This window comes from Acinonyx jubatus, chromosome D4 (assembly GCF_027475565.1).
Source record: "Acinonyx jubatus isolate Ajub_Pintada_27869175 chromosome D4, VMU_Ajub_asm_v1.0, whole genome shotgun sequence".
NCBI classification, from domain to species: Eukaryota; Metazoa; Chordata; class Mammalia; order Carnivora; family Felidae; genus Acinonyx; species Acinonyx jubatus.
The window spans coordinates 12,289,416-12,313,129 of record NC_069391.1 but is presented as its reverse complement, the minus strand read 5'-3'; the positions used below and the strand labels follow the sequence as shown (position 1 = coordinate 12,313,129).

The 23,714-nt window shown below is 46.1% G+C and overlaps 2 protein-coding genes across 2 annotated transcripts; both read left to right on the top strand.

The window, feature by feature from the left end:
• Positions 1-15,002: 15,002 nt before the first annotated feature.
• On the top strand, positions 15,003-16,108 carry LOC106965795 (olfactory receptor 5C1). Its single transcript, XM_015061880.3, has one exon. It carries the CDS (start codon positions 15,155-15,157, stop codon positions 16,106-16,108), a length of 954 nt encoding a protein of 317 aa, XP_014917366.2. The 5' UTR covers positions 15,003-15,154.
• Positions 16,109-22,377: 6,269 nt separating this feature from the next.
• Positions 22,378-23,328, top strand: LOC106966029 (olfactory receptor 1K1). Its single transcript, XM_015062115.3, has one exon. It carries the CDS (start codon positions 22,378-22,380, stop codon positions 23,326-23,328), a length of 951 nt encoding a protein of 316 aa, XP_014917601.1.
• The last annotated feature ends 386 nt before the right edge of the window (positions 23,329-23,714 follow it).

The window sequence follows — 23,714 nt, the reverse complement described above, 5'->3', positions numbered from 1 at the left end:
AAGAAACCCATTCATAGGGATTGGCCTTACCGTGAAGAATATGAGGCAGAATCTGTGTGGCCTGGAGGACAAAAATATTCTGGAAAAGGAACGAAGGCACAGAAAGATTAAGAGATTTGTCCAGTATCAAACATCTGGGATTCGATCTTTGTCTCTGGCAGGTGATTTGGGTTTTTTTATTTGTTAGTTGTGACCAGTCTTTATTCTTTACTTTTTTTTTTGTTTTTGAGAGAAAGAGCACACATGCACACGGGGGGGTGGGGGGGAGGGAAGAGAGAGAGAGAGAGAGAGAGAGAGAGAGAGAGAGAGAGAGAGAATATCCCAGGTAGGCTCCACATCCAGCACAGAACCCAACGCAGGGCTCAATCTCACAACCTGAGTCGAAATCAAAAGTCAGACACTCAACCAACTGAACCACCCAGGTGCTCCTCTTTACTTTTTAAACTCTGGTTTATTTTTTCCCCAACTGAAAAATCACTTGTGTCATTACAGGAAATGTCTAAATTATGAAGAAATCTTTTTAAATTCCTTCTTAAAAGAAACCACTGTGAATGCTTTACACAAATTCTTATGGTCCTTTTCTCTGTACATGTATTTTATACTGTTAGGATGCCGACTTTTCACGTGGTCTTATAATGTAAGCATTTTTCCACACTATTATTAAATCTTCATAAGAATTTTTGTAATTTTTCGAAGTCTCAAAGGGCTGAAAACGTTTTTATTGAAACTACTATAAATCTGATGTGAAAACAAAAGACCAAAAAAGCTCTCCCCGCACAGCTTCAGATGCAAACTTACTCATCAACTAGCGAGGTGTGCACAGTGATGTGGCCACGTCTGGATCAGGAACCGTCAGAAAACATCTCCAAAGAATAAGCGTATTTTTTTAGGTGCATTAAAAACTCTGGAGCCCAAGGCATTTATGAAGACACTAGAGTGGACAATGAAATTTCCCCTCCTTTTTTTTCATAATTAATATTATAGCAGAAGCAGATGCCACGTTAATATATAATCTTTAATTTTGGATGATTATGTTTTTCTGTTATTATCACTATTACAAATAATAATGCAGTGAAGATCATTGTAAATATATATACATTTACCATATATATATATATATATATTTACAATAAATTCTAAGAAGTGGAGTTGCTGGATGGAATATTCTTCAGGCTCATGATGCATGCAGGCAAAATAATTTACAAAACTCTTACTGCTTTACATTCCAAATGGTGTTCTCTGAGAGTGCCTCTCTCTCCACATCTTACAGGTAGTATGTGTTCTCAGTTTTTACTCAATCATTACAAACGTAGTAAGTGAAAAATAGTACATCCTTTTTGTGTTCGATTTTTTTTGCTTATTAACTTATTGTTCTCTTAAGTCTGTAAATAAATTTTATTTATTCTTCTGCAAATTATTTCTTCACATCACTTGACTACTTTAAAGAATTTTATTAAGTCCTTTTTATATTAAAGATTTAAGCTCTATTCTTTCTGGTAGCGCAAACTTTCAACAATCACCTTTTCTTTCTTTAAATGTTTGTTTGTTTGTTTGTTTTTGAGAAAGAGAGAGTGCACACGTGTGAGGGGCAGAGAGAAAGAGAGAGACAGAGGATACCAAGCAGGCTTACCCTGAGAGTGCAGAGCCTGATGTGGGGCTCAAACTCACAAACCGTGAGATCATGACCTGAGCTGAAGTCGGATGCTCAACTGACTGAGCCACCCAGGTGTCCCTCCCCAATCACTTTTTCAGCCTTCAGTTTTCTTTTTGATTTTTTGACATCATTAAGTTTTCAGTTTACATACATGAAACCAATAAAATAATTCCTCCTTGTGACGCTTCTGCTGGAATTGTTAGAAAATCCTTCTCTATGCAGCGCTCATGTGAACAGCGAGTTGTTTTTCATTCCAATATAATATGTTTTTTTTAATGACAGTTTTATTGAGATATAATTCATAGACCATAACGTTCATCCTCTTACACTATACAATTCAGTGGTTTTTAGTATGCAGCATGTTTTTTTCTTTTTTAATGAAACAATATATGACTTCTAGAATGATATCAAATACCAAAGTGGTTCTCTCCCTCACATCTCTCTTACTTTCTCCAGGAGTTTCCTGTTCCTTTTGTGTCATACGATTATTTAAAAATAAGATGCTGACTATGTCTAAACTATCTTTCATTCATATGTACCATTCACATTTCCACTCAGGGACTTTTTTTCTTAATGTTATTGTCCCCTCTGAGGCACCTTGGTCTGCTCCAGGCCCACACAGCTTAAGTCCCATAACATCTGCAAAAAGTATCCTTTCACACCAGCCCACTCTAGCCACCTGGGCGTGTACTCATGACCATGAGATCCTGACCTAAGCCGAAATCAAGAGTCAGATGCTTAACCGACTAAGCCACCCAGGTGCCCCTCACTTTTGCCATTTCTATTCAACATTGTACCAGAGGTTCCAGACAGAGCGATTAAGAAAGGGAAATAGAAGTCATCCAGATTATAAAGAAAGTTGTAAACCTATGTCTATTTGCAGATGACAGATGTTATATATTTAAAGATTTCCTTGGGGCGCCTGGGTGGCTCAGTCAGTTAAGCGGCCGACTTCAGCTCAGGTCACGATCTTGCGGTCCGTGAGTTCGAGCCCTGCGTCGGGCTCTGGGCTGATGGCTCAGAGCCTGCAGCCTGCTTCCGATTCTGTGTCTCCCTCTCTCTCTGCCCCTCCCCCGTTCATGCTCTGTCTCTCTCTGTCTCAAAAATAAATAAAACGTTAAAAAAAAATTTTTTTTAAATAAAGATTTCCTAAGGAATCCACCAAAAAACCCTATGAAAATTAATAAACAATTCAGATTTGACACAATCTTTATAAAAATATCAGCTATCTTTTTTCAGAAAATGACAAGCTGATTCTAAAATTTACATAGAAATTCAAGGGACACAGAATGGCTAATATATTCTTCAAAAAGAAATGCAAATTAGGAAAGATGCACATCTCCTGATTTCAAGCCTTATTACAAAACTGTAGTAATTAAGATGATGTGGCCCTGGCACAAGGCTACATCAAAGGGCTAGAATTGAGAGTCCACAAATAAACCTTCATGTTTATAGTCAGTTTATTTTCAACAAGGCTGCCAGGCCAATTCGACAGGGAAAGAATACTATTTTCAACAAATGATGCTGGGAAAACTGGATATCCAAATGCAAAAGAATGAAGCTGGGCCCTTACCTCAAATACAAATATTAATCAAAATAGGTCATTGACCTTAATGTAAGAACTTAAACTACAAAACCCTTAGAAGAAAACAAGGGAATAAATCTTTCTGACCTTGGATTAGTCAATGGTTTCTTATATGTGACACCAAAAGCATGAGCAGTAATAGAAAAAAAATAGATAAATGGAATTCATCAAAATTAAGAAGAAGACTATGACCAAAATAAAAACACAACCTACTGAATTGGAGAAGGTATTTGCAAATGATATATCCAACAATGAGTTAATATCAAAAATATATAAAGAACTTATACAACTCAACACCAAATTAAAAAACAACAATAATCTGATGAAAAATGGCCAAGGAGCTGAATAGACATTTTGCCAAAGAAGACATCCATATGGCCAACAGACACATGAAAAGATGCTCAGCATCACTCATCATCAGGGAAATGTAAATCAAAATCATAATAAGAGATCACGTCATACCTGTAAGAATGGCTAGTATTGAAAAGACAAGAAATAACAAGTGTTTGCATGGATATGGAAAAAAGGGAACGCTCATGCACTATTAGTGGGAATGTAAATTTGTGCAGTAACCGTGGGAAACGGTATGGAGCTTCCTCAAAAAATTTAAAATAGAAACACCATATGATCCACTAATTCCCCTCATAGGTATTTTCCCAAAGAAAACAAAAACACTAATTTGAAAAAAATATATATGCACCCCTATGTTTATTATAACATTCTTTGTGGTAGCCAAGCACATGGAAGCAATCAATGTGTCCATCTGTACATGAATGGATAAAAACATGTGATATATATATATACAATGGAATATTACTCAGCCTTTTAAAAAGAATGGGATCTTGCCATCTGTGATAACATGGATGGTTCTAGAAGGTATTATGCTAAGTGAAATAAGTCAGACAGAAAAAGATAAATGCCATGTGATTTTCCTTACATGTGGAATCTAAAAAACAAAACAAATCAACAACAACAAAAAAGAAACAGACTCATAAATACAAAGAACAATCTGGTGGTTATCAGAGGGGAGGGTGTGGAGGATGGGCAAAATAGGGGAAAGGGAGAGGAAGATTCAGCCTTCTAATTATGGAATGAATGAGTCACAGGAATAAAAGGCACAGCATAAGGAACATAGTCAACGGTATTGTAACAGTGTTATATGGTGACAGATGGTAGCTACACTTGACTATAGAGTTGTTGAATCACTAGGTTGCACACCTGAAACCAATGTAACATTGTGTGTCAACTATACTGCAATGAAATAAAAAAAGCAGACAACCTGCTGAAAGGGAGAAAATCTATGCAAATCATATATCTGATACTTGTATTAAGAATACATAAAGCACTCTTACAATTAACAATAAAAAGACAAATAACCCAGGGCGCCTGGGTAGCTCAGTCAGTTGAGCACCTGACTTCAGCTCAGGTCATGGTCTTGCAGTCTGTGAGTTTGAGCCCCACGTTGGGCTCTGCACTGACAGCTCAGAGCCTGGAGCCTGCTTCAGATTCTATGTCTCCCTCTCTCTCTGCCCCTTCCCTGCTCATGCTCTGTCTCTCAAAAATGAAATAAACATTAAAAGTAAAAAGACAATGGGACACCGGGGTGGCTCACTAGTTAAGCGTCCAACTCTTGGTTTCAGCTCAGGTCATGATCTCACAGCTTCGTGTGTTCAAGCCCCACATCGGGCTTTGTGCTGGCAGCACAGAGCCTGCTTGGGCTTCTCTCTCTCCCTCTCTCGCTGCCCCTGCCCCACTCATGCTGTCTCTGTCTCTCTCAAAATAAATAAATAAACTTAAAAAAAAATTTTAAGACAAATAACCCAATTCTAAAATGGGCAAAAGATTTGAATAGACATTTCTCCAAATAACATACACAAATGGTCAAGCAGCACATGAAAAATGTTCAACGTTGTGAGTCATTAGGAAAGTGCAGGTCAAAACAGCCAGATACCACACTTCACTTCCACCAGAATGGCTATACTCCAAAAAGGGGGCAAAACCAAAATCTTGGCCAGGAATGAGAGAAGGGCGAACCCTCTCACATTAGTAGTCAAATCGTAAAATAATGCAGCCACTTTGTAAAACAGTAGGATGCTTTTGCAAAAACTAAACACAGAGTTACCATGTGAGGAGGTGATCCCATTCCCAGGTGTCTAACAAAACATGCCCACGCCAAAGCCTATACGTGAAAGTTCACACTATCATCATTCGTCACCAAAGAAGGGAAGCAACCTGAAAGGTATACAATTGTGACAACAGTCTGTGAACTACATATCAGTTCAGGTCTCGCAAATGCAGAGAATAATTAGACACGGGAAAAAATATATTAGGGAGAAGTCTTGTGAAAGATCAAGGGGAATAGGAAAGGGGGGGGATATCACCCCCACATAGACCCGGCTGCCAAGGAGTGGGACGGGATCCGCGCCCGCTAGTTTGCAAACTGGCCCGCCTTCGTGGAGGACAAGGAGAAACCAAGGAAAGACGCAGGCCACCCCGGATTGGTAGGCGGCAGTGTTTACGAGCAAAGGAACTTACAAGGCATGTCTTGTCTCAGGCGCCACGAGACGAGTCGATATCCGCACCTGCCCACCAGAGGCGTAAAAATTTATACAGAGAGAGGCCTCAAGGGCTTCGGTCGCCTTGCCGTCCAGAGGATCCCAGCAGCACCTTGCTCTCTCAAGGCTGAGGCCTTGAAAATGGCTCCCACTGTGGGAACAGCGGGCGGAGTGGCGTGCTGAGGGCAGGGTCAACCTGAGGTCACATCCTCTCCGTGACCTCGTCCACGCCCCGCCCCCGCCCCGTGAGCTGCTCTTAATCTCACGCTTCCTCTGCTTCTGCAGTGTGCCCTGAGCAGTCTGCAAGGGGCTTCCCTAGCACGGAAAAGCCGTTCATTCGCTGGCTATCTGGCGGCGTTGGAAGCAGATACCATAGCAACGGTATAGGCAGATACAAAGAAAACACAGGTTAAGGGTGACGATTCCTGAAATAAGTAACGATTTTCTCCACCAAGAACTCCATGATCCGAACCACTGATTTATTAAGTCCCCTAGGCTGGGGGGTCAGATCACTCAGAGCATTCACTTGTGTCCTCACCCGATTTAATAAAGATGATACATAAGGATACGGTTAACAGTGTTGTATGGAGACAGATGGTGGCTGCCCTGGTGAGCGTTGCCATATAGAGACATTGTATCACTATGATGTACTCCTGAAGCTAATGTAACATTGTGTATCAACTATACCCAAATTAAAAAAGAGAGAGAGAAGAAAAAAAGAAAAAGGTACGTTAACAGTCTCATCAGGTATGAACACACAACACACTGTGTAGGTAATAGTACAGGTGTCTCCTTGCAAGGCAGTAATAGTGTCCGAGTCCATTGTATTTTGGAGGACAGCTTTTCTTATTAGAGACATTTCAACGTTAAGTAAAGGCAGGTGTTACCAATTGTCCTTTAAGGCCTCTTAGGTAAACTCAGTAAGGGCTTCTATACCTGTTATAATGTCCTCCAGGCCAAATGATTCATGTAGAAAAAATGTATGTCCATTTCCAGTAGAAAAAAATGTATGTCCCTCTGGCCTTGAGGAAAGGGAAATTGGCAATTTTTGTTACCATGGGTTGGGTCTCCCCTGTGCCCAGAGAAAACTCAGGATGCATTGACCCAACAACCATCCAGGTGGAAGCCATGGCTAAAAATTTTTGCCATACAACCACTGGGTCCCATTCCGGGGCTACCCAGTAAATACCTAGAAAGGGCAACCAGTCAGTACCAAGCCAGCTGCTCTCCTTTCATGTGACAGAATGTTCCAGTGATATCCATCCCATATCCCTGGGGCAACTTGGTTGGTTCTGTTTTGGGTGGTTGCTCTGTTCTGTGCCTGGGTGCTCAAATACCCATAATCTGGAGTAGGCTACATGAACCCATCCTAAATCTGAGTGCAGCCACCATGGCTCTGAGGTTTGGTACTTTTAGGACCTTCCCCAGTCAGCAGTTTGATGGGCTGCCTGTATAGTTTGACTGACAGAAAAAAGAATATCCATGCCCAGTGTTATTGACAGAATGTGCCAGGGGCCAGGTTTCTGGATCAGTATTGATAACATCAGAAGAATTCAAAGTGCTAGTTCTAGCTTGTTCTTTCCTAATGTGCTGGTTCAGCACCTTCCAAACCCACTTGCTGGAATGGTGGTACCCACCATGGCAATCCTGACGAGCCAGAGAGGGGCAGCCACCCACATACCCAACAGCTGGATTAATGCTTTTGCCGGGCATATAAGTGAGCTCACTGTAGACAGGTATTTCTATCAAGGTATTAGACACCACAGGAGTAGCAGAAATCTAAAGCCAAAAAGCAGATCCGTAGTAGCAATGTGTGTGGGAAGGTTTTTCCCGTGTATAAGGATTACACTTGTGGCCTGATCCTTAGATGTTAATGTGGCTGCAGCTTTAAGAATCTGACCTGGCTGCACACACCATACATGTTGCCTAGAAAGGGTCACACTGTCCCTGAGTGTGGCAGCCTGGCTTATACAGTGATAGTGGAAAGGTGGGGGTAGACCAGAGAGTGTCCACACAAACCAAGGCATATTTAGAACCCTTACTGGGATGGAGGGGGCCGATGTATCTACTCACCAATCCTCACCACGTGAGAACTCTGGCGGATGGCCCCAGACTCCTCTGGCAGTTGCCTTGGCGTTGTTTAGAACACACACGACATGCTGTTATTGCATTAGCCAAGTCACTGTATTTCGTAAGCAATCTGGCATCCTGGGCAATATGCCATGCCCCCTGGGCACTGTGGTGGCCACTCTTTCTGTGCACCCAATCCACAGTGTCTACTGAAGGGCCAGCTGCTAAGGCTGGTACCCAAGCTAGGGCATCAGCTTCTTGATTGCCAGAGAGGTTCAGCACCGTATGAGCTGTGACATGAAAGATGGTGAGGACTGCTGCAAGCTCCTGCTGGGGAACCCAAATGTCTCCACATATCCTGGCCCCACAAGGGTCATGATCATCCAACCTTTGGCTTCCCATCGTCCAAGCCATAGGATTAACCCCTTTAGAGCAGTCCAACTGTTAGTGCAAAAGGTTAATGGCCAGGACTCGTGAGTGATCACCAGCCAAACCACTCTGAGTTCAGTCCACAGGCTGTTGCAGTTCATTCCTGCTTCCATCCAGATGGTTGTCAGTGTTGGGACGAATAGTCCATATGGGCCAGCTGTCCTGACTAGACCCGACTGCACACAAGGCATCAGCAGGCATTTCGCCTACTCCTTCTACAGCCTGCAGGGGCCGACACAAGAATAGTGACGGGGCATTTGCCGGATCTAAATCTCAGTAGGGCCCAGTAGCACCTGCATTTCTAGAGACAGTGAGCTGGCAAACAGGGTACTCCTCTGCTACCAATAGGCATGCATGTCACTTAGTCAACCTGGGACTTTTAGCCATGACAGAGGTAGGTCGATGGAATATATTCTCAGTCCACCTCTTGACAGGAAGGGGAAGTTCTTACCACACACAACATGCTGTTCCTTTTTGTGTGGCTCTGTCTGGAGGAGCATTGAGCACACTGCCAGGAGCTGTTGCTCTATGGGGGGGTTATTGGGTTTCTGCCCCTTCCAGAGCTGGGACCAAAATTCTAGGGGCACTGTCCTTCTGTTGTGTGCCACAGTGCCCAACCCACACCTTCTAGAGTCAAATGGTAGCCTTGCTTGGGAGACACCTAGAGCTTTAATCTGCTTCACTAGTATTTTTGCCTTCTCATGTCCCACACGTGCCCTTCATTTCTAGCCTGGACCATGACCAGGCTCCTGACTAGTCTCCCCTCAATACTTCCTGCTCACAACAATCAGAGTGATCTTTTGAAAAGGTAAATCTCAGGGTACCTGGATGGCTCAGTCGGTTAAGCATCCGACTTTGGCTTAGGTCACGATCTCATGGTTCATGAGTTCAAGTCCCACATTGGGCTCTGTGCTGGCAGCGTGCCTGCTTCAGAATCTCACTCTCTCCTCTCTCTCAGCCCCTCCCTTGCTCACACTTTCTCTCTCTCTGTCTCAAAATCAATCAATCAATCAATCAATAACTTAAAAAATATAAATCTCACCATGTCTCAGTCCTTCCTTAAACTTCTCAGTAGCAACTCATTGCTTTGGGGATAAAATACATACATAAATACTCAGCCTGTCCTGAAATACTCTGATATGTGGTGTCTACCTACCTCTCTGGGCTCATCACAGCTCTCTCCCCATCATTCTCTGAGCTCCAAGCCCACAGGCTTGTTTCAATTCTTCAAATGTGCCATTTGCTTTCCCACCTCCAGGCCTTTGCACATGTCACCACTCCCACCTAAAACACTCTCCTCTGCGTTTTTATTCAGCTAATTCTGACTTTCTCCCTGCAAGCCTCATGGGAAAAAAGGGAAGGCATGGCTATTGGGTTCATCATTAAGATCTTAAACTTAAGCCCAGAACATAGTACAGTACAATAAATATTAGCTCGGTGAACTAATAGATACTCTGCTAACAAGAATGACAGGTTAACTGAAAGACACACACCATAGAAATGGGGTGATTCCTGGGGCACCAGAGCAGCTCAGCCAGTTAAGCACCCGACTCTAGATTTCAGCTCAGGTTATGATCTCAGTCATGAGATGGAGCCCCGCATCAGGCTCCACATTGGGTGAGGAGCCTGCTTAAGATTCCCTCTCTCTCTCTCTCTCTCTCTCTCTCTCTCTCTCTCTCTCCCCCGCTACTACTCGTGCTCTTTCTCTCGCTCTCTTTGGAAGGAGAGAAGGAAGGAAGGAAGGAAGGAAGGAAGGAAGGAAGGAAGGGAGGGAGGGAGGGAGGGAGGGAGGAAGGAAGGGAGGAAGAAAGGAAGAAGGAAGTGGGGTGATTCCAGGTTGCAGCTTCCCAGCCATAGCCATCTGTCCACACAGGCTGAATCAACCCTAACTTCAAGCTCAGCCCATTCCAATCTCTTGGAGAGTGGTTCTCCATCCATTCTCCATTCCAAGTGGCTTTCAACCCTGGGAGCTTTTGCAACCACCTATGCCTGTGCCCACCGCAAGAGCATCGATCTCACTTCCTGAGAGCTGACTCCATAGCGGGCCCTGGCCTCGAGTTGCTCCCCATCTGCTGTGTCAAACACAATCATGTTTCCTCATCTGTCTTGGAATCAGGCTCTTGTACCTGCATCTCCAAGTCACACAGAGGGCCGCGGTGGCCCCGCAGCAGAGGCAGGAAGCCTCCCTGCAGAAGGTGGCTACTGAGCTCGTTCTGCAACAAAAATAGTTTTTCCGAGAGAGGAGGAAGACGCCAGACATTTCAGGCAAGAGGAACAATGTCAAGTGTTAGAAGACCCACAAGAAGAATTTGCATTGGTGTGGATTATAAAGCATAATAAATAACATCGAGCCCAAAGAATGGATGGGGAAAGTGAGTCAAAGGGCCCCTCTCCTAGGGTAGCACAGTTGTCTTCCCCATACAGAGCCTGGGGACCCACTTAGCCAAACTTTGCCATCCTCCCCGGGCACCAAAGAGTGAGTCATCCCTGGCATTCCCCTGCCACCAGCTGTGGTATCTTTGAGAGTCCCCAAAGGATGTGGAGAGGGAGTCTCCATGGAGGCTAAGGACAGCAGAGAGGGAAGGACTCGGGAGGAAAACAGAAAGAGGCCATTATCCCAGGGCCCAAGAAGAGCATAAGTCCCCCTGTTCCTACATCGGAGTGGGGAACTCTCTGCTACCTGCCCCTGCCATTCTAACCCCAAAAGCTGGCTTGAGCTGCTCTGCTAGAAGATCTCCCCACTCCCCTCCACCTTGTAGGTATGTCCTAACAACCCAGTAACCACATGGAGAGTGGCTGGTGTCTGGACTAAGACATATCAAATGCCTGTGTGCTGAGGAGGGAGAAGCTAAGAACTAGGTCTTGCTAGAAAATGGCCAAGCCACATATTGAGAATTGCCAGACTTAAATGTGCATGAGTATAGCAGGGTCTGGAGAGAGAGGATGAGTCAGAACAAAGAGTTCAGCAGAGAGAAAGGAGCCAGCAGGGAAAGAAGCCTCCAGAAAGCTAGAATCTTCAGATGTCAGAGCTGAAAATGCTATTCGATATGACCCAGGTCTTGCTACTTAAAGCACAGTGCCCGAACTAACAGCATCCGCATCAAGTGGGAGTTCATTAGAAACCACCCTCCTTCTTGGCAGGGTCTTCATTTCACAAGATCCCTGGGTGATTCCTATGCACACTCAAGATTGAGAAGCTCTGCTGCCCGGGGGGCCCAAATCATGCAGCACAGCAGAACCACCTGGAACATTTTTTTTTCAAGTACAGATTTCAGAGGCCTGCTCTACATCAACTGAGTCCCAATGTCTGGGCAGTGTGCACAGCCATATATTTTTACACAAAGCTTCACCACTAATTCTAATGACAGAAGTCTACAAGGTAGACTGGGAACCACTGATCTGGCCCAATCGGCTCAATCTAAAGATGACAGGACTGGGGCATCTGGGTGACTCAGTTGGTTAAGCGTCCAACTCTTAATTTCGGCTCAGGTCATGATCTCATGGTCATGAGATTGAGTTCTACATCAGGATGCGTGGATCGAGTCCTTGCTTGGCAAGGAGCCTGCTTGGGATTTTCTCTCTCTCCCTCTCTCTTTGCCCCTCCCCTGCTCGCTCTCTCTCTCTCTCAAAATAAATAAACATTTTTTTAATTAAAAAAAAAATAAAGATGAGAGGACTGAGACAGGATAGTGGCCACCATAGGCTTGGGTAATCTATTAAGAGATCTAATTGGGGTCTCTGCCTGGAGACAAAGAAATTGGATGTGAAGCCAGATGCGAGTTTAAGCCCCAACTTTACCCCTTCATGGCTATGTATCTTGTAACGAATCCCCTCCGTTCTTTGGAACTCAGTTTTCTTACCTTCAAGGAAGGATACCCTAGACTGCTCATGGGCAGTAAGGTGACAGAAATTAATGGAGAATTAATTCCGTGTTTTGTGCATGTGCATGCACACACACATGCACGTGTGCAACCACACCACACACTCCATAATAGCTCCATAACTGAAGTTTGGGGGATCCTTGCACTCAAAAATTTCAAAGCAACTTAAAAGTTCTGAAGCTTCATTGTCCTCACTTTACAGATGGAGAAATGGAGAAGCCCTTGAAGCAGATCTGCTCCTCACTTTGTGAAGGTGAGTACTGTTTGTTTTCCAGGCAGGATGCAGAGACACACAAGGGGCTGACTACCAACTGGGTTCTGGATGCAGAACTTCAGCCAGTCAACTGAGTTTGTTCATGGAAAACATGTGGTTTCTCTACCCCTAAAGGCTGTCTTACCTCCACCAGTGACCCCACTAAGAAGGATGGGAAGATCCCTAAAATTCTGTATCCCTAAGGATAGAGGGAAGAATTAGGCATAGTCCCAAATGCTTGATTAGGTGAGAGAGACAAACACTTAGGTAATTACAAAACAATGGAGTAGGGCTATTATAGAACTGGGGTTCCAGCATGAGTTTGGGCATTTTGGTGTTGAGATAAAGCTTCCTGGCAAAAAGTGACCCCGAATCTTAAAAGATAAGAAAGATTAGTTCTGGTTGTGTTGATGGGGCAAAAGTGAGGCAGCCTTCTGAGATGCCCCGGGGCTCTTTAGATGGGATCCCAGCTTTGTGTGGAACAATCAGCTGTATGGTTTATACACATACATATAACAATCATTTTGTGCTTTTTCATCCATCTGTATATTTTTCTGAAAATCATGTTTTCACCTCAATATGTTTTTGAGATTTCTCCACATTGATATGTATGAGTTCAATCCATTCCTGTTTAACTCCCACGAGCCTGCTGGTAAACATTTAGGCTTGGTTAATGTTTGGCCATTACAAACAGTCCAGGAGTGCCTACACCGTTGTGCACATCTCCTTGTATACATGTGCGAGAGTTTTCGAAAGTAAACACCAAGAACAAGGATTACTAGGTGTTATGGACTGAATGTGTCCTCCCTGATGCATATGTGGAATACCTGATCCCCAGTGTGATGGTATTTGGAAGTGGAGCCTTCGGGAGGTAATTAGGTTTAGATGATGTCATGAGGGTGAGGTCCTCATGACGGCATTAGTGCCCTTATCAGGAAAGGTCAGATGGCTTGCTCTCTATCTCTGTCTGCCATGAAAGCAACCAGAAGCAAATCAGAAAGAGGGCCCCAACCAGAAGCCAACCACACTGGCACACTGGTCTCAGACTTCCCAGCCTCCAGAATCACAAGAAATAACTGTCTGTTGTTTGAGTCACCCAGTCTGTGGTTCTTTGTTACAGCATCCGCAGGAGACTAATACACTAGGGTATGTGCACAGTTGTGGGCCTTTAACTGCCATATTCTCCCTCAAATGTCCCAATTTATATTTCCACCAGTACGACCTCACCAACATGGGACGTCACGAAATTTGTTCATCCAAGCTATGCTTTGTAGGAAGAACTTTGTCCTCCCTACCAGGCACAAGTGGGTGCCAGAGGTCTAAGCTTCTCTCAGAGGAAGGAGAAAGAGCACTTACTCAGCCCCTGGCCCCATGCTGCACACCTAATGCCTCTTAGGACCCTCCAACAGCAATAGTCTGTTTTCTAATATACGAGGGGAAAACAGGCCAACGGAAGTGAAGTCACTTGCTCGGATTTACACACCCAAAAGTGGTGGACTCAAAACCAAGTCTACATACTGCTTATGTTCATACTCTTTTCACTATTTTATACATTCAATCAAGTATTTATTGAGCGCCGGTTACACACCAGACCCTGGAGATACACAGACGAATTGCAGAGCCATTCTTGGTATGTAGTAGTATCCAATAAATGTTGGTTGAATGAATATTGAATCAAGGAGCTCCAAGCCCACAGGAGAGACAGACACATAAAAAAGTATGTGCAATGGAAGGATGGCGTGATGGCGTGCCGTGACAGATGGAAGCTCCAGGGCAAACAAGGGGGTATTTTCGTTTCCTTTCAGTGCATTAGGTAAGCCTTTTCATCGGAGGTCATCTTCACCAAACAGAGAAAGAGGAAATGCTTCCAGACGCAAGGAACAAGTGCAAAGACACGGGAGTGTGGAGCAGTGTTCTATTTTCTGGAAACTACACTATTTTCGATTGCCTGAAAGTTGCTTCCTTCCAGTATTGAGGCAAGGCATTAACTCAGTTCAGTTCATCAATACTTTGTGAAAATTCCTACTCTGCACCAGGCCCCGTGTGAGATAGATGCTTTACACACATTATCTCATTTAATCCTTGCATCATTTTTTCTCATTACACAGATGAGAAAATTGAGGCTCAAAGAGGTGAACAGCCTGGCCCTGGAATACATTCAAATCTTCTGTTCTTTCCACTCCTTGCTGTCTCCCCAAGATACCAGACCACTACTGTGCTCTCTCCACCCAGGTCCTACTCCAATGGAAAGATGTCCTTCCAGAACCTCAAGACCCATAGCTTGTTGCCCTTTGGGTCAGGAGACTCTGCTCATTTAATTGTCTCTTTTCCTCCTTGGGAAACTGGAAAGCAGAATGCATATTGAGTCATGGAATTTTCCATCCTTGGCCAGACACTATCACCCCACTCATCATTTGTTCATTCAACAAATATTTGTTCAGCACCTACTATGTGCCAGGCAATGTTCTCAGTACTGTGAATACAAAATTGAATAAGACAAACAAGATTTCTGCCCTCATGAAAGTTAAGTTGTAGTGACTCCTCAGAGTTAAAAACGAAGGTTTAGAGAGGTTATATGGCTTGTCCAAGGACACATAGCAATTTTATGACACAGGTAGGACTGAAGCCCAAGTTTGCCTGACTCCTGGTGCTTTCTCCTCCATGGTGGGCATAACCTTTCTCTTACATCTCTCTCGCTTTGCCTCTCCTTAGTCTCTGTCCAGCAGGATGACTGCAGAGAACTTCACGTGGGCCCCTGCTGAATTCATCCTCCTGGGCATCACGGATCGCTGGGACCTACGTGTGACCCTCTTCCTGATTTTCCTACCAGTCTACCTGGTGAGCTTGCTGGGAAACGTGGGCATGGTGCTGCTAATCCAAGTGGATGCCCGGCTCCACACACCTATGTACTTCTTCCTGGCCAACCTCTCCCTGCTAGACACCTGCTATTCCTCAGCCATCGCCCCCAAGATGCTGGTGGACTTACTGCTGCCCCACGCCACCATCCCTTACACGGCCTGTGCCCTCCAGATGTTTGTGTTCGCAGGGCTGGCTGATGCTGAGTGTTGCCTGTTGGCAGCGATGGCCTATGACCGCTACGTGGCCATCGGAAACCCTCTTCTCTACACAACAGCCATGTCGCAGCGTGTATGCCTGGCCTTGCTGGGAGCATCAGGCCTGGGCGGGGCAGTGAGTGCCATTGTCCACACGACTTTCACCTTCCGCCTGAATTTCTGCCGCTCCCGGGAGGTCAACAGCTTCTTCTGTGATATCCCTCCACTGCTGGCTATCTCCTGCAATGACACCAGTCTCAATGAGCTCCTCCTCTTTGCCATCTGTGGCTTCATCCAGACAGCCACGGTGTTGGTTATTGTCGTGTCATATGGTTTCATTGCCGGGGCTGTGATTCACATGCCCTCGGCTGAGGGCCGTCGGCGAGCAGCCTCTACCTGTGGCTCCCACCTCACGGCTGTAACCATGCTGTATGGGACACTCACTTTCATGTACCTGCGTCCCAGCTCCAGCTATGCCCTGGACACTGACAAGATGGCATCCGTGTTCTACACTCTTGTCATCCCAGCTCTCAACCCTCTCATCTACAGCCTCCGCAACAAGGAGGTCAAGGAGGCAGTCAGAAGAACCTGGAGCCGATTCCGCCGTCCAGGTCCGGAGTACGAATGAGAAGTCTGAGGAGCTTGGTTGGGACTATGACAAGATAAGAGGACAGTTTCTGGCCCCTGCCACTCTGGGCAAAGATAGATGAACTTGTGGCTTGGGTGTCTCTTGTCATTGTTTAAGGGACTGGAAAGGGGGAGAAAAGGAAGGTTTACAGCCAGGAGGCAAGAATCTCCCTAGGGGGTTAATCTAGAAGTAGATCAGGTTCTAGATTAACATTAACAAGATCAGGTTCATGTGGCTGTTGAGCTCTCTTAGGTTCCTCAGTGTTCACAACTTGAGTCCCTAGAGATTACCAGGTGAACTTATTGGATGCATTTGCCACTTGCACTTCTAGAAGGCTGATTCCCAGACACACCAGGTAAAAACTGTGTTGCCTCCAAATGTTCCTAGATTCTTGCCCTTTTAATGTTCTTCATGAGCAGTGAGTCTGCTGTTGGCCTCTTTGACCCCAAGAGAGCATCTTCAGATGCTCATGCCAAAGTATGGTACTGAATCTGGTGAGATAAATACTGCCCTCCCTACTGGCCTCTGTATTCCAACTCTCACGGAAGTGGCTGAACAGCACAGGAACAAACACAAGCTCATTCCCAAAATCCCAACAGTTAGGTTAGAATCTGGCTTCCAATCAGATTTGTGACACAGGTAGGATTGAAGTTACTTTAGTTCAGGCATATGATGAAGTTAGGAAAGAGTCAGAATTACCGGTGTGGTTAGAATAGAGTTAGGATTAGGGTTCTGATTATGTCTAAGACTTTGATTAGGGTAAGGATAGACCCAGGGGTAGGTTTGGAATTTAAAAGCAATCAGAGAAATCTAGGATTGAATTAAAGTTACATACATTATAGGATTTGGGTTGATTTTCATTAGTAGTAGGTTTGGCATAAATTTAGGAGTCAGAGTTTGAATAAACTTGAGCTCTTATTAGAAATTGTTAAGGATTGGGGCACCTGGGTGGCTCAGTTGGTTGAGCGTCTGACTCTTGATCTCAGCTCAGGTCCTGATCTCAGGGTTATGAGTTCAAGCCCTGCATTGGGCTCCACACTGGGCATCGAGCCTACTTTAAAAAAAGAGAGAGAGAGAGAGAGAGAGAGAGAAAATGGTTGAGAGTTAGTTTTGGAGTACAAGACTAATTAATATTGGAGTTCAGGTTTCATTTTTATTGCTAGATTACATTTGGGTTAGAGTGTAGTCTGTATCAAAAGATCTGTTAGATAAGTTGATATGCAAATAAGATTTGTGATGGCATCCGGTCACGGTCTAAAGTTATTACTGCAGTTAATCTAGGCTCAGAACTAAAGGAGAGTTAGACATGAGAAGAGTATTTTATCAAATTGACGTGTCTTGGGTCTTAATTCAAGATTTATTTAGGGTTATAGATAATGATTCATGTTTCCTAAAGCTTAGAGGTAGGTACAAGATGGTTATGGGTGTGCTTAAATTTCATTCAGGGTTATGAGCCTACTCTGATTAGCATGTGGTCCAGTACGGTAGACTGCTTTATGTTTGGCTTACAACATCCAAAAGCAGAATCAGGGGTAGGAGAGGGAATGCCATGACCCTCCTGGGTAACAACAATGCTCTCAGCCTGAAGTCACGCTAGAACCTTCTGACCCAACGCTCTTGGGATTTTCTTCCACCCAGAGTTCACGGTTTTGACAGATTTTGTCTCCCTGACTCATGACTCATGACTCATACATGACTCAGGTACATATGGGCAAGGCCCAAGGCACTGTGTTCTTCCTGGGAAGTCCCTGAATGCAGAGAAGCAGGACAGGAGGGGACCCGAAGAGTTAGGGCAGGAGCTGAGGAGAGGTGAAGCATGGCCAGAGCCAATGTCATCTCCACCTGATCTCTCCTCCATTTCCCCTGATTTAGCTGAGATGAGGCCAGGAGTGTTGAAGTATGGGGCTCAAACTCTAATAGGCTCCCCACAGATTCTCTTCCTTGAGCCCCAGCCAGGGGCCAACCTCACCACACCAACTTCCCTTCAAGGAGAAATCAGCCACCAGGCACCGAGATTGCAAGAAGACAGAAGGTTCAGCCCGGCTCGTTGGGAATGTGGCACTCCTTGATATCAGGACCAGGGTACCCACTCTCTCGGTAACTGTGGTCTTCTTGGTGGGGGCGGGGGGTCCCAGTCTGATAGACAGAGGGATATGCACAAAACTGTCTCCTCATATCTTAGAGAATTTTATAGGTTTCCTGACAGGATCATCAACTCGTCCTGGTTTGCCCAGAGCTGTCCTGGTTTTAAAACACCAAGTTCTTTGAGCACCTGCCCCAGTGCTGGGAAAACCAGAGCGGTTGGTCACCTTATTTCCTGATGAGCCTGCATCTTGAGCGCGGAGGGTACAATATCCCAAATTAGCACCTTGTGACAAAGGTTCACGTAAATTAAAACCGCTTCTTCCATCACGAGCTTTTATGATCCTTCCCCAGCTCTAACCTCCTATCCCACCTCCTATTCTAACAGTTGTTACCTCACTGTAACAACTCACGTGCCATGACAATGGTTGGAGGCATTATCAGAAAAGTTGGCAGCCTCCAAGAATGTGAATTTTGTCCCCAATTCAATAATGTCTATACTTAAAAGACCTCCTCAGCGGTCTTTTCTTCCTTTTGCAGGTTCTCGGGCTCTCGTGACACATACAGCCGCCACCACGATCAGGGAAGTTTCCAGAAGCATCTGGCCCCTTCCACTGCCGTGGCCCCACAGGATGTCCATGTTTCGCAGCAGTGGAACAACCAAATGCAATAATTACATAAATCCTACACATTACCATGAAGTTGCAGGCTACTATGCTGGGCCTATTTGATAGATAAGAAAACAAACAAGAGAGAAGGGAAAGGAGTGGAAGGCAGTAACAGAGCCCACTCTGGAGGGTAAGGGAAGAGACACAGATCCTCAATCCCAGAGTGAAATGTCCGGTAAAGCTCCCCAGTCGCTGATAAAGCATTACCCTTTAAACCTCCTTCAACGCCATTTACCAAGATGAGCAGTCAGGACAAGAGCAGGCTTGAGGTGAGGAAAACTGGGGGTCTGATTTAGGGCACTTACTGCACAAGGTGAGGTGGGACCTGAAGCATGGGTGGAAATTGGGAAAGGAGCGTTCCATGGGGGAAGGACAAACGGACACAAAGACATGGCAAACGAAATAAGCCCAGCGTGTGCAGGAGACTTTAGGGATACCAATGTAACCGGCTTGAGAGGAATGTATTAGAAAAGAAGCAGAGGGGAGTATGAAGATTGAGGGTCTGGGAATGATATCCATGGGTGAGATATCACATAGGGAACATGGACTTTATTTAATAGGCAATAGGGAACCATGGAGTGTTCTTATGTTCCAAACCACCCTTTATGGTTGTTCTGACACCCAGCCATGCCAAGCCATTCCCACCTGGAATGCTGCACACAATGTCATTCCCTTATGTCACAATACACACCCCCTCCCAACACAGACCCAATCCCCGATGGGAAACAGCCATGCACAAAGAAACACTTTCATAGGTATGGCCACCCACACGGACACAGATGTAGCTGCCACACTCAGACACGCACTCAAGCCCGTGACATATTTGGCTGCATAGAGACACAGTCTGTCTCCACACCCCGGCATACAATCCTACACACACACACACACACACAGCCACACATACTGCCAGTCACCAGAGGCACAACCCTCCCGTACTCCTACACTTCCTGCAAGAAGCCACAGCTGAGAGGACAGGCGGGTTGGCCCCAGAAGCTAATGCGGTAAACCCTGGGCTCCCCTGCCCCTGCCTCCATTCACTCTGCTTGGTGTTCAGGAATCAGCCTGACCCTTGCTTCTGGCCTTCACAAGACAGGGGCTGAGGGCCAGCAACCTCACCACACATGAGCTTCTGAATGTCCCTCGAGGGCGAGGCGACACCAAGCACCCTTTCTCCCATCAAATTGGACCCTGGAGAGGAAGAATAAGGAATCCCAGAGCTGAGCTGCCTCCTGCCCCAGGGATGAGGGCCAAGCGAAGGGGCAGGGTTGCCTCTGGGGCTAAGGTGTTCCCGAGGCCCCCAACCCCGTAAGTTGTGGCTAATAACTCCCTCCTCCGACGCTCCGGGACAGACTACACCTGGCCCCCACTGCTGTTCCCTCCTGCGATGCCAAGAGGCCAGAGGGTACACTTGGGGCAAAAGGCCAGACTGGAAAGTGTGCACGAGACACATGTGTGCTGTTTGTGTGAGGCTATGATTGTGCAGTACCGTCACCGTTCACTGTATCATTGGGGGGATGGGGCAGCGTGTACGTGGATGTGCCCCTCCAGGGTGGTGCATCTCTGCCATGGCCCATCATGAGCTTAGGTGAGTGTGGCCATGTGCGTGAAAGCGGGAGGCTGCGGGCCCCTGAGGCTGTGCATGAGAATGTGATGGATGAGGGGATCAGGAGCGGATAGCACGTGCATAAACACGCTCTGGTAGAGTGCTTACACAGGTAAGTGGTCAGTGAAAGCACAAACGTGTGGAGGGTCCCAGTAGCCGTGTGTTGCTGCTGTAAGCTTCCATGAGCAGGAGTATGTGAATGATCATCACTCTCTTAGCCCCAGTGCCATTTTGTGACTGCATTTGACAATCCGTTTATGTGTATGATGATTTGAGTCCATGGGTCATGTGGTTTTATTTGTCTGCTTACTTATGTGTGATGTGCGTGCTGGGTCCACATTTCTGCGTGTGATTGATTGTGCCTGTGTATTTGCAGAGACCAGCTTGAGGCTGCACACATCTGCAAGCCTGTGCGGGTGTGTCTGTGATTGTATATGAATATTCCTGCAAACAGCTCAGTGCATTTTCATGTTCACTGGGACCCATGAAGACGGGGGCCAGAACAGGTCCAGTTTTTAGAAGTCATTTTACAAAGAACTGTTCCCCCCCCCCCACCTCCCGCCGCCAATCCGACTCTCCATCCACCCTGATCCTCTCACTCTCCTGGAAGGTGGGATGTGATTGGGAGTTTGAAAACACACTCAACAGGGAGCCAAGGTCAGAGGATTCTTCTTACCCAAAGGAGGAAGAAAAGGAAGACACTACGGTAGGGAGGGCCTTGGTGTAATTTTTTATTTATTTGTGATAGAGAAGGACACAGGAAAAAATTAAGAGATCATTCCCCTGCAGGGTTGGCCTCTGCAAAGCCTCCAGCAAACCAGTGTCCTAAAACCCCTCTCCTTTTAAGACCCCCTCTTGGAGAATTGTCCAAGATTTGTGCTGTGAGAATCAGACAGGCGGGAAAGAATGGAAGACGTTAAAACAAGTGGCCAGTGTCCTCAGGAGTCAAGTCCCTGCATCTGGCAGTGCATTTATCTGTCTGTACAAGTTTCTCACAGAGAGTTGTGCATTTGCTTGCTTCCCAAAAAGTGTTTGATTTCATGGGGATAGTTCGCTAGGTATCTGGGGAGTCATCCAGATTCTTTGGTTCCTTTTTTTTTTTTTTTTTTTTGCTAAGTCTGAAAATATCTTTATTCTTCTCTCACGCTTGATTATTATTTCGGTTAAGTATGGAATTCTAGGTTCAAAATATTTTTTTTCCCTTCAGAATCTGAAGATATTGCTCAACTGTGTTCTACCATCTCCTGTCAATGAAACACTTGATGGCAGACTGTTATCTGAATATCATTAGACCCTTGGGCTCCACGCGCTCGGAGGTATTGGGCTCTGCTCTTTATCCTCAGGGTTCTAAAATGTCACAACTTGTGTTTAGGTATTTGGAGTTATGTTTCCATATAAAACATGTGCCCTTCAGATTTGGGATTTTTATTTCTTTCATGTGTACCTCCCTTCCATCTTGTTTTGTTCTATTTCCCCCCATTCCTACTTTCCTGAAATAAGTGCCTGGGGGTCAGATCTCTTACCTGCTGTATTGATTGCCTCTCTATCTTTTCTTCTGTATTTTCTTCCTTCTCCAGGCTCCATCCTGGGCAATATCTTTTGTTCTGTTTTTTGCTTACAATCACAAAGCATCAAAGTTGGAAGCAGCCTGGAAGATCACCTGGTTCAGCTCCCTTATTTTACAGATGGGAAACCTAGGGCCAGAAAGGAAGAAGGTTCAGGGCGGTAACACGACTTGCCCACTGTCACACCTGTGTGCAACACCAGGGCTGTCTGACTCCATACCCACAATTTTCCCCGTTGACAGGAAGCCTTGAGCAATTTAGCCACCCTTCACCCTTTTCCTTTGATGCTGGGGAGATGACCCATCAGTAAAAAGGAACCCCTGGGGTCTTAGGTGAAGAACCAGCCCGGCCATGGATGCTACCAATGAGTCTTCAGAGGGAGCCCCATTCATCCTGCTGGGACTGACAACAAGTCCTGAACAGCAGCGGCCTCTCTTTGGGTTATTCTTGGTCCTGTACGTAGCAGGCATCCTGGGTAATGGACTCATCGTGGCTGCCATACGGGCCAGTCCAGCCCTTCGTGCACCCATGTACTTCCTGCTGGCCCATCTGTCCTTTGCTGACCTCTGCTTTACCTCCGTCACTGTACCCAAGATGTTGGCCAACTTGTTGGCCCACGACCGCTCCATCTCCGTGGCTGGCTGTCTGATCCAGATGTACTTCTTCTTTGCCCTGGGTGTAACCGATAGCTGTCTCCTGGCCGCCATGGCCTATGACCGCTATGTGGCCATCCGCCACCCCCTCCCCTATGCCACAAGGATGTCCCGGGCCGTGTGCAAAACCCTGGTGGGGACTGCATGGCTGGTGTCCCACGTCCACTCCCTCCTGCATATCCTGCTTATGGCCCGCCTGTCCTTCTGTGCCTCCCACCATGTGCCCCACTTCTTCTGTGACCACCAGCCTCTCTTAAGGCTCTCGTGCTCTGACACCCGCCACATCCAGCTGCTCATCTTCACTGAGGGTGCCGCGGTGGTGGTCACTCCCTTCCTGCTCATCCTTGCCTCCTACGGGGCCATCGCAGCTGCGGTGCTCTGGCTGCCGTCAGCCTCTGGGAGGCTCCGGGCTGTGTCCACCTGTGGCTCCCACCTGGCAGTGGTGAGCCTCTTCTATGGGACAGTCATTGCAGTGTACTTCCAGCCCACATCTCGGTATGAGGCAGAGCGGGGCCGTGTGGCCACTGTCATGTACACCGTAGTCACCCCCATGCTAAACCCTGTGATCTATAGCCTCCGGAACCGTGACGTGCAGGGGGCGCTCCGAGCCCTCTTCACCGGACGGAGGATCTCAGCTGGCGACTCCTAAGGCCTGGACCTCACCGAGCACAGGCTACATCACCCACGGTGACAACTCATGAATGTGATCATCTGTTCTATGCTTTTTTCCAAAATCGCAATAACAGCTATCACTTTCCAGGCACCCACACCGTGAGGCAGAGCTTTGCCTGATCTTACGTTGTTCCCACAAAAACCGGGGAAGCGGTTGTTATGATCCCGTTTCATAGAGGAGGAAACTGGATTCAAAGAGAAGAGCTGACCTTCCCAAGCTTACATAATTTTTAGGTGGCAGAGCTTGGACCGTTTCTGCCACATCATTCCCTCTTCCAACATTCACTCCCAGGCACTTAGGGAGTCCACTATCATTTTCTGAGGACCTAAAGCTATACGGGAAGGTGCATACCCTCAGGTCTT